Source organism: Malania oleifera, chromosome 9, assembly GCF_029873635.1.
Source record: "Malania oleifera isolate guangnan ecotype guangnan chromosome 9, ASM2987363v1, whole genome shotgun sequence".
Classification (NCBI taxonomy): Eukaryota; Viridiplantae; Streptophyta; class Magnoliopsida; order Santalales; family Ximeniaceae; genus Malania; species Malania oleifera.
In genome coordinates, this window is record NC_080425.1 from 95928702 (window position 1) to 95940924 (window position 12223).

The window sequence follows — 12223 nt, forward strand, 5'->3', positions numbered from 1 at the left end:
TCATGCTTAAAGGATAAGTAGTGCGATGGCTCTTAGCCAAAATACAAGTGTCACATTTCAAATCAGGAGTCTGTAAATGCTTAAACAAATCAGGAAAAACATGCTTCAAATAGGGAAAAGATGGGTGTCCCAAGCTTCGATGCCACAACCAAAGTAGTGTCTCTTTATCGGCATGCAGATGGTTCATGTGATTGGCCTGGTCGATACTAATGTCTTCCACATAATATAATCCCTCCCTCTTAGTACCACGCCCAATTATCTCCTTGGTGAGAATATCCTAAATAAGACAGAAATTGGGATAAATAAGCACAACACACCCAAGGTCTGCAGTAAGCTGACTTACAGACAAATATTTATGGGATAAAGACGGAACAAGTAAAGTATTAGATAAATGCATGGATGGAGATAAAGTCACAGAACTAGCGCCAGTGACTGGTGAGATAACACCATTTGCATTGGCTATGCTGGTGCGTTGCAGAAGAGAGGTATAAGAGAAGTCCGAGGCAGCAAAAGTCATATGGTCAGTGGCCCCCGAGTCAAGAAGCCATGCACTACAGTCTGCATCTCGATGGGAGGTAGGAAGAGCAAGATCAGGGATACCTGAGTTCAAATTAGGAGGAGCATCCGTGGACGTTGCAGCTGGTTGTATAAGGGAGAGATGAGGCTCTGTAGCAGCAACAGCAGCTGTGCCTGAATTTCCATTCGTTCCGGTTCCAACAGGACGTTTATGGGCTTGAAGGTCATGCCACCAATCAGGGTACCCATGCAATTTGAAACAAGTTTTACGTGTGTGCTTCTGGTTTTCATAGTGAGAACATTTTTTCGAATCAGTGGAGTTTTGGGGCTTGGAGGATTTACCAGGGGCAGAGGTGCTTAATGTAAGTGATTTTGAGGCCAAGACAGCCCCCTGGAGCCCATCGGGGTCATGGGTAGTCATAACCTGCTGTCGAATAGCCTCCCGTCTAACACTCGCATATGCTTGTTCGACAGTAGGAAATGGTTTCATCTGCAAAACATCAGCTCGTATTTTGTCTAACTGATCGTCAAGACCATCCAAAAACACATAAACGCGGTCTTCCTGAATGATCTGATTATAATGCTGAATATCAATAGAGCATTCCATAGGATTTGGCCGGCGAAAATCAATTTCACGCCATAAACCCTGCAACTCAGTATAATATTTTTCCAGTGAGCCAGAGGCTTGCTTTAGCCGTGTCACATGGCATCGAAGATCATACACTTGTGATGTATCACTACCATCAAAGAAGGTAGTGGCAATGGAATCCCAAACCGTCTTTGCTGTAGGAAACCGAATAAAATTGCCAATCAAGGACGAATCCATGGAAGAAATTAACCAACCTTTAACAATGGCGTTATCGGTGTGCCACTTGTGTAAGGAGGGATCAGTGGATAGCGGCTGGGGAAAGTCGCCATTAATGTACCCCAGTTTATCCTTGCCAGAGATATACATCTCAATAACCTGGGACCACAGTGCATAGTTGGAACCATCCAACTTAATGCCGATCGGAGCAGCGGATGTTTCAGTGGTGATGGTCGGGGTCCGAGTGTTGTTCAAAACCTCGGTCATCCTTGTAGTCAATTCAAGGACAGAATCAGAGAGATTGGACGTGTCGCCAGAAGAGTTCAGATCATCAGAGTCCGCCGTGAATAAAGGTATGGTTAGGATGCAATATAGGAAGCCAGAACTCGTTTGGTTCTGATACCATGTAAAAAATCTGTCTTTTGTATTCTACTCCTTCTTCATCATTTTTTTTTTTTTGTTCAGCCATCTTTCCTTTCTTATATATAAAAAACTTAACTTTACTATACAGTTTTTCATCTCATAGACTCAAGCTAACCACCCTGATTTATGGGATGTTACAAATTTCAAATGCCTCAAATCTCTCATCCTGATTTATGGGATGTTACAAATTTTAAATACTTCAAATCTCTCTTGGTTGTTTACAATGACAGCTCACGCCAACAGCAACAACTCATACGAGTGAAACTTTCAACAATAGGAGTACTTATTGATAGCTCAGATCTTTTTTTTTTTTTTTTTTGAAAAAAGATAATTTTATTGAAAGGGAAGAAGCAAGCTAGCAAGAAGCTTGAGACTTCCAACCTAATAGAATGGGAATATGCTAGAATCATAAGGAGCTAGAGTACATCGATCAACCTCTTAAATCTAAAATAACACTCTTCCTAATACAATGAGCTCAAATTTTTATTAGTTTGACTCAAGTGGAACAAGTTAGACCGACATCTATGTGACACTACTGACGCATTGAGTAATTGTCCATGAAGATTCTCTCAATCCTCTCCTTTCAAATCTCCCAATAGATGACCGTCGAAATTGCTAGTCTAAAACTTCTGAGAACCCCTTTAAACTAGAGAAGTTCTAGGTATGGAGCAATGATATTAGATCTTTTGGCATAACTTAATTAATATTTAAGCATTGCCAAACCATGACTCAAATCTGCCTGCTAAAAGAACAGTGAAGAAAAAGATGATCTACTCCTTCATTATCCTTCTTGTAAAGAGAGCATATTGAGGCCAATATCCATCCTCTTTTTTATAAATTATCTGTAGTAAGGATTTTATCCGCCCTGGGCTTTGGAGCTTGTGACAAAACTCCATTTAGTAAGGGGGTATTTAAAATTTTCTTCTGGACACCTCCAAAAAAGATTCCTTTGCATCCTCTCTAGAACCCGAATTATCTTCTTGGGAATGGAAATAATGACAAGAAATAGATAGGCTGATTAGATAAGACATAATTAATAAGTGTGAGTCTACCTGTCATCCACAAGAATTTTGACTTCCACGTCGCCAGCTTATGCTTAATTTTCTCCACCATTGGGTCCCACTAGATATGAGGAGAGGTTGATTTGACTCCTAATAGAAGCTCTAGATAAGTTTTGGGAAAGACGTCTAGATTACACTTGGGGATTTTTACCTTTTGCTTTACTCCCGTAGAAATACCCAATGGGTAGATACTACTTTTGGAGAAATTGACTTTCAAGCTTGCTACTACCTCAAAACAAAGTAAGATTGCCCTTATGTTCTTAAATTCAGATGAAGAATTATTACAAAAAATCAAAGTGTCATTGCAAATAAAAGGTGAGATAAAGTGGTGGAGTGAGATGGGCTGTAGATATTTACTCTCTTTAATAAATTCTTGTCCAAAATAATAAAATCCTTAATAATATGGGAGGGTGATTTTATTCACCTCTTCTCTCTTTCTGAGTTGTCTCTTTTAAAAATTCAAACTCCTTGCTTGTTATCTTTTTTCTTTAATAAAATTACCTTCATTTAAAAAACATTTTAAGAGGCACACTTAGATATACTATGTACATAAATTAAATCTAATATGAAGTCGTCATGTATATAGAAAAACTATCTATGTAATAATTAAAATATCCACATGACAAAATCATATTAGATTCGGTATATACACCTAATTTACCTAACAATTTCTCATTTAAAAAATTTCTAAAAAGCTCATGGTGGCCTTTGAAATGTAACACAGAGAATGTAATCCCCAAACCCGACTTTCAAAAAACAATATTAATTAGAATCATCCATAGAAGAAATATATCCAATTAATTAATTAATCATATCTTTAATTTCCTGCATACAGTATGAATATGTATAGCTAGCAGAAGGCCTGGCAATCATTTTTAGCAACCGCCCAATTAAATTGGGTAATGCCGTGTTCGTTGACAACCTGCTCTCGGCTTGGGTAATGCTCTAAACTGAAGGGATTCATTTAGTTTTATTCATTTATTTTTTGCCCATTGGAGCCTCACTTAGCAAGGACTACGTACACAAAGCATCCATTCTCCAATATTGTGACCTAACAGATCATACCGAAGCTTATTGAAACTAGCTAGATCAATTTCACATCCATTTCTAGCATAATCACCAAAGCCTCTGCTCTACTTCAATCATCATCATCCCTTTCATGATCCATTAGAACCCAGGACCCATCGTCCCTCTGCACCATTGACATGTTCTTGGCGGCCCACCAGTTCGGCACCACCAGGTACTCACCCTTCACCGCATCCGCCGATTTGTTCATCAACGCAATGTCACGCTTCACTTCCAACTTAAACTCTCCCTGTCCCTGTGGCCCGTGCGCCCCCGCAATCGTATGCAGATACACTTCCAAATTATGAAACTGCGACGAATCCTGCTTGTAGTAGGGAGACTGGTTGGCGTCCACCGCCAGCTCTTCTCCCACCTCAATGTATGGGAATGTCGGGGTCGCCGGCGGAAGCTTGGGGATTGGGTCTTTCAGGTTTCTGATGCGAAGCACTCGAAGACTGTCGCTCAGCCCGGAGAACACTTTTCCAAAGCCTTCATCGCCGAGGCGGGGGCTCGCGAAAGCAAATGCCGTCACGAGACATGCCTTTTCGGGCCGACCAGCGAGCTTATTATATCCGTTCGCCACGATGTCGGTGGCTGTCAGAGTTGCGAGGACTGCGCCTAGGCTGTAGCCGGTGACGGTGATGCTTATTTCTTCGTCTTTGTAAGCATACACCAGTTTTCTAATCTCATCTAGAATCTGATCACGAGTTAACAAAATTTTATGTATTAAATTAAAATAACAAATATCACACTTTCTAATAATCATATCATATGCATAATAAAATATAATAAAAAAGTGATATGTATTTTTTTATTAAATTAAGTATAATATCATATCAAAGAAATATTAAAATCATTATATCCCACCAAGGAAACTTTCCCCCATATTAGAGGAAGGGTTGAGTCTTGGCACTATATATGATTTTCCGATTAAGATAAAACTTTTATATTTGGGTGAAGGAGAAAATCTGAGGAATAAATTAATTAATTTACCTGGTCTCTGCAGCTAATAGAGTTGAAGTTAGAGCCTTCCTCGGCGGTGGTGTACAAGGAGTACCACCCGAAGTGCACCAAAGGGTCAACTCCATTGGGAGACCCTAGTATTTTAGAAGCCGACACCAGCATGGCCATCGCATTGATCTCCCACTCTTCGCTCTTCAGCGTTCCCCTTAACGCGATCATAATGTCCCTCCTCCCCATCACGTTGCTGCTCCCTGCGTCCGTGCTCACCGCCACGTACCCCATGCAGTTGGAGTTCCCGGCGGCCACCTCCGGCCACTGCGACCTCTCTATGAAACCATTGGACGCTCCTCTGAAGTTTGTGGTTGCGTACAAATACCTCGTCACTTTGTAGCTGAAGGGGTTCCCGTTTTCCAAACCCACCTGCGAGAACAACCGTTTCTTTGCGAACCGTGGAAGCCCGCAGTTCTTCGACTTCACCTCGTCGATGAAGTTGTCGCCGGCGGCTACCGCCCTCTCGCCGTAGTGGATGAGGTACCGCCGGAGATTGAGGTCCAGAGGCTCCAGCAGACCTTCCCAGTTATTCTCCCCGCTCAGAAGCTTCCAGTTTTCTGCTATGCTGCCCATTGTTAGTTTTTGATTAAACCCAAATCGATTAATTAGAACTTAGTTGGATAAGCAAAAGAATTTTGCCTTGCTATTTGCCTATTTCTCCTTTTGCAAACTAATGAAGGCATTTATAGATGACAAAAATCATGAATTATTTGTTCTTTTTGATTTGTTTATGTGTTAATCCTTTTCATATTTAATATTATATTGTGAACTGCATGCATGCGTGCATGCATCAGATGCGACGATACAATTATCCAGACAAAACAAACCTTTCTTTGTAATATCTTCGATCCTCCCAAAGCAATAATTCTAATAACAACAATGATCATTGTTGCCTAATTTGAGTTCTTCTATTGTATATCTATGATTATTTTAGTTTTATTTATTTTTTAAAAAAGTGACGCATGATCCGCGAGGGTGAAGGTAGCGACAGAGGATATAGCGAAGGCTAGGCTGGAGGGCTTGAGCAATGGAGTTGGTATTCAATTGGAATCCGAGAAAGATACCGCCGACGCCGGCCACCTCAATATGTATTTTGTCTCATCCATTAACAAAGCAAAGCTGTGCATGCACCTACCTTCCAGCGTATATCCTCGTTCGAAGTGCCGCGAAAGCATGCACGGACAGATCATCATCGTCGATTATTATTATTATTATTATTTTGAAAGTTACGCATGGGTGGATAAGTATTCCACAGGCTGTTCGATCTATAAATGCATGTGAATAAAATTATGACCAGTACGTATTTTATATTTGCATGCTACAAGGCTTGTGCCCAAAGGGGTTGGTGTATGGATATATGAAATTAAAATTAAAATTAATGGAGTCTCAATCTGGGTCTTTAACACAATGGTTTTATTGGGAAGGTATTAATTAGGGTCTTGCATGCATGTTGCTATAACTAGCTAGCAGGGCATGGGAATTAAGGTTTAATCATCCTTCCTTTTGCATGCAAAATTATATTTCTGTAAGCTTCATATTAAGAACTAATCACCCCTTAAGGCTTAAAGGATGCCTTAGATGAATGAAAACAATAATTCTGAGAGTTATATATTGGGAAATTTGGAAAGAGAGGAATGGAAGAATTTTAAGGAAGAAATACTCTACGTTTCAATTGTGTTTGACCGATGCTTATCAAATTTATTTCAGTAGACTAGGTCCAACTCCTCTCTATCATCCTTAGACTCGGAAGAGTTTTCTCGTATTATTTCTGATATGAGAGGGTGATTTTTCTCACAACTCCATCCTTTGTATGTTTGACATTGTTTAAGAATTCAAGCTACTTGTTTGTATTCTTTTCTCTTTAATGAAATTACCTTTCTTTCAAAAAAAAAAAAAAAAAGATTAGATAATTTTTTTATTTTTTAAAGTTCATTGTTCATTGCATAGGAGTAGTCCATCAATTCGCATTCCAAATTCCTTTGCACGCACAATGATCTTGGGTTGAAATTCGGACCTCCATTATAGAAATCTGACAAGTTCTCTATGTGAGACTAAGGATTTTTTGGGGGTAAATTTATAATTGTAATAAGAAATTTTAATTATTAATTTGGTCTTTGGAGTATTTTTGTTAGGGATTGATGTATATTTCATGTGCCATGCAACTTGTGAATAGTGTGCTTTGTTGTAATTAATAATGATGTTGAAACAATGGGCGGTTCAGTGATTTTTAGATCAGTTCTTTGCAATCCAAAACCGATTCCTAGGGTTTTTCGACCTTTTGAACACAGTGGTGGCATTCGATTTGCCAAAATCAATCCCCCATCTCTCTATTTTTTATATATATTAAATTCAATGACGAACAGCGCTACTCAAGCGGTCATTCCAAAGTTGACTCGAGAGAATTATGACAACTGATCTATTCAAATAAGAGCCCTTCTAAGTGCTCAGGATGTCATGGACATCATTGAAGATATACAGAGAAAGTTCATTAAAAGAAGCTGAAGCAGTTATGTCCGATGCTTAAAGAACGACCCTACGAGCCGATCGAAAGAAGGTTACAAGGCGAAGTCCATAATCTACCAAGGCCTTGATGTAGTAACTGGGAAAAATAAAATTTTAAAAAAATAAAAAATAAAATAAAATAATTAAATTAACAAGTAAAATGAATAGTATGATAAGGAAATATATATATATATATATATATATATATATATATATATATATATATATATATATACCTTTAACTTATATATTAGCAAAGGTGATAGACAGAGTACAGAGTGGGCAGGGGGAGGAGTTCAGTATCGTAGATGACGAAGCTTTGCAGTTCCGTACCAGATTATGTGTTCTTGCCGATATTGAGATCAGGAAGACTATTTTAGAGGAGGCTCATAGATCTTTGTATACGATTCATCCCGGTAGTACAAAGATGTACAAAGATCTGCGAGAGTCGTACTGGTGGAGTGGTATGAAAAGGGAGATTGTCGAGTATGTAGCGCAGTGTTTGACGTGCCAGCAGGTGAAAGTTGAGCACCAAAAGCCGGCAGGGCAGTTGCAGCCGTTATTTATCCCAGAGTGGAAGTGAGATCATATATCGATGGACTTCGTGTCAGGACTGCCGACAACGTTACATGGACAGAATGCCATCTGGGTGATTGTTGATCGGTTGACAAAGACCGCCCACTTTATACCTATCAAGATCAACTACTCCCTCAGCCGTTTAGCGGAGATTTACATACAGGAGATAGTTCGTTCTTATGGAGTGCCAGTATCGATTATGTCAGATCGAGACCCGCGATTTACATCACGATTTTGGAGGAGTTTGCAGGAGGCTATGGGGTCTCAGCTATCGTTTAGTACAACATTCCATCCTCAGTCAGACGGGCAGACTGAGAGGACGATACAGATATTAGAGGATATGCTCCGAGCGTGCGTATTTGACTTTGGGGGTAGTTGGACTCAGTTCATGCCGCTGGTACAGTTTGCATATAATAACAGTTATCAGTCTAGTATTGGCATGACACCGTTTGAGGCTCTGTACGGTAGGAGATGTTGATCTCCTTTGTTTTGGGATGAAGTGGGTGAGCGGCGAGTAGTGGGGCCAGAGCTGGTTCAGCAGGCGTGTGATAAAGTTCGTCTTATCAGGGACAGGATCAGTGCAGCTTAGAGCCAACAGAAGAGTTATGCCGACCATCGCCGCAGGAATTTAGAGTTTGACGTAGGTGATCACGTATTTTTGAAGATAGCTCCGATGAAAGGGGTTATGCAATTTGGGAGAAAGGGTAAACTTAGTCCTAGGTTTATCGGTCCATTTAAGATTCTAGATAAAGTGGGACCAGTAGCCTACAGGCTAGCTTTGCCACTTGTATTGTCTATGATTCACGACGTATTTCATGTTGCTATGTTGAGGAAATACGTCCCAGACCCTTCTCATATCATCAGTTATGATGAGTTGGAGCTTAGTGATACACTGGGATATGAGGAGGTACCAGTACAGATTCTGGATAGGAAAGTATAGGAGCTACGTAATAAGAAAATTCCTTAGGTAAAGGTTTTGTGGAGGAATCATGCGGTAGAAGAGGCTTCTTGGGAATTCGAGGAGCAGATGAGATAGAGATATCCGCATATGAAGCAAGCCGAGGAAGAGGACAAAGGGGGGACGTCACAACGAGGAAGAGGACGAAGCCGAGGATCTCGTGGAAGAAATTATGGAAATTTTGACTCTAGAGAAGGTGGCAGAGGCAGAAAAGGTCCCACTAGAGAAGGATGCAATTAATAGAATTATGTCCCACGAGGCAGAGGACAAAGAAGAAGTGGAGGATACAATAACCGTCTGAACGTAGACAAGAGAAATGTTCAGTGCTACAACTGCTACAAGTACAGACACTACAGCATTAGTGCAGAGATAATCCCTAAAATCATGAAGTAAATGAAAATTCTAACTTTGCAAAAAAGGAGAAAGTCGAAGGAGAATCGTTGATGCCGATGGCACACAATTCAACCCATTAGAACCAAAATGTTTGGTGCCTTGACTCTAGAGCCAATAATCATATGACTGGTAGAAAGAACCTATTTAATGAACTTGATGAGAAAGTTCAGGGAGAGATATCATTTGGCGATCTGTCTAAAGTCCCAGTTCGAGGAAGGGGAAATGTCCTAATTAAGAGGAAGGATGGAGACCACACTTTTTATCTCCAACGTGTACTATGTGCCAGCCATGAAGACTAATATACCTAGTCTCGGACAGCTTGTGGAGAAAGGCTACCAATATAGCCTTAAAGATAAGTATATGGTGATAACAGACGCTCGAGGTAAGCTCGTTACTCGAGTACAAATGACAAAGAATTGAATGTTTCTGCTCGTCATTCAACATGATACGCCAAGGTGTTTGAGCGCTATCATTAAAGACAAAGACTGTCTATGACATTTCAGGTACGAACATCTAAATTTTGAAAGTTTGAAATAGTTGGGAAGCAAGAAGATGGTGAAAGGCCTACCCAACATCCACCACTCAAATGTGATATGTGAAAGTAGCTGTGTTTTGAGCAAGCAACACATAAATAGTTTTGGAAAGCAAGCTGACTAGAGATCTAGCATGCCACTCCAGCTAGTACACACAGACGTGTGTGGTCTATTGAGACCGATTTCAAATGGATAGAACCGATACTTCCTCACTCATTGATGATTACAGCAGGAAGACTTGGGTCTACTTCCTGAAATGGAAGTTAGAGGTCTTTGACAAGTTCAAAGAGTTCAAAACTCTTATGGAGAAACAGAGTGGCTATCGCATCAAGTCACTCCGATCAGACCAAGGAGGAGAGTACAAAGACGAAGCTTTCCTGGAATTCCTTAGTCAACATGGGATTCAAAAATAGTTCACACCGACTTACACTCCCCAGTTGAACGGTGTAGCTGAAAGAAAGAATTGCATAATCCTTCACATGACCAGGACCATGTTAAAGGATAAGATTGTGCCCAAGAGTTTTTGGGCAGAAGCAGTGTCATGTGCAGTTTATTTGCTCAACAGGTTTCCTACGAAGAGTCTTGATACAAAGACACCACATGAAGTCTGGAGTACTCACAAGCCCAGTGTGAGTCATCTTAGGGTGTTTGGCTCCACAGTCTATGCTAAGATCCTAGAGGCAAGAAGGACACAATTGGAAGATAAAGGAGAGAAATATGTCCTAGTTGGATACGGCGACAACACAATGGGATATCTACTATACAATCCCATCAACAAGAAAGTTATTCACAGTAGGGATGCCATTTTTGAAGAAAATGAATCTTAGAAATGGAACTAGGCTGAATCTTCTAAAGATACAGAATCAACGCTTGAAGGAGAAGAACCCACATAGACAAGAAAAGTGGTTATTGAGTCATAAGTTCCTGAGCTACAAGCACCTCCATATGGTTTACCACAGAGGAATGAATCTCCATCACCAATTGAGCGTGAAATGTCATACATGAGATCTAGAGGAGCTCGTGATCTAATTGATTTGTATGAAACTACAGAACCTATAGAAGAACATGTTACTTTATACTGTCTATTGTTGACCAACGACTGAGTTACCTTTGAGGAAGTTAACGAAGAAGAAAAATGGAGAAAAACGATGGATGAAGAGATTTAATCTATTGAGAAGAACAAGATTTGGGAGTTAACAAATCTCCCGAAGGGCCGCAAAACTATTGGTGTGAAATGGGTTTACAAGACCAAGAAGAATGCTCAAGGAGAAGTTCAGAGATACAAAGCAAGACTTGTCGCCAAAGGCTACAAACAGAAAGAATATATTGATTATGGAGAAATATTTGCCCTGGTGCTAGAATTGAAATCATCAGATTACTAATTTCGCTATTAGTACAAAATGGATGGAAGATTTACTAGTTGGACGTGAAATCAGCATTTCTGAACGGTTTTCTAGAAGAAGAGATCTATATTGATCAACCACCTGGATATGTGAAGAATGGCAAAGAAGATAGAGTGTACAAGTTGAAGAAAGCACTCTATGACTTGAAGCAGGCACCTCGTGCGTGGAACATGAGGATTGATGACTACTTCCAGAAAAATGGATTTGAGAAGTGTCCCTACGAGCATACGCTATACATGAAGATGGAGATAGACGAAAGCATGTTGATTGTCTGCCTATATGTTGATGATCTAATTTTTACTAGCAACAATCCATAGATGTTTGCCGCTTTCAAAAGAAGCATGGTCAAAGAGTTCGAAATAACGGATATTGGCCAGATGGCTTATTTCCTTGGCATAAAAGTCCTGCAAAGTAAGAAGGGAATCTTCATCTTCCAGTGCCACTATGCAAAAGAAGTACTGAAGAAGTTTGGGATGGAAAAATGCAATCCTGTGACAACTATAGTTGAAACGTGATTGGAATTGAGAAAGAATGAGTAAGGAGATGTTGACCCCACATATTTCAAGAGTCTAGTTGGAAGCTTGATGTAACAACCCAAGAAATTTTAAACATTTTGAAATAATAAGGAATATAGAAGGGAAGGAAAAATAAGTTTGTAAAGGTGGCAGCAAGCATTCGTCGACAAAAAAACTGGTCTCGTCGACGAGTGTTCCATCTTGTCTCGTCGACGAAGGCACGTGTACCATCGAAGATGAATTAATGAGAGGGGGTTTTTCACATGACTGAAATTTGTCGACGAGTTGGCTATTTCGTCGCCGAACTGTGTACTAGGACTTGTTGAAGAATCCTTGCGTACAAATAGTGAGATCCTTCATTTCTGCGTGAAATTTCCTACATGTTCTCTCTCTCTCTCTCTCTCTCTCTCTCTCTCTCACACACACACACACACACACACACACACACACTAGAAATTT

The 12223-nt window shown here is 40.1% G+C and overlaps 1 protein-coding gene across 1 annotated transcript; it reads right to left on the minus strand.

Annotated features, from left to right (window-relative positions):
• Positions 1-3943: 3943 nt before the first annotated feature.
• On the minus strand, positions 3944-5115 carry LOC131163595 (phospholipase A1-IIgamma-like). Its single transcript, XM_058120186.1, has 2 exons — positions 4864-5115; positions 3944-4567 (listed from the first exon to the last, which is right to left on the minus strand). Exons 1-2 carry the CDS (start codon positions 5113-5115, stop codon positions 3944-3946), a joined length of 876 nt encoding a protein of 291 aa, XP_057976169.1.
• Positions 5116-12223: the final 7108 nt, after the last annotated feature.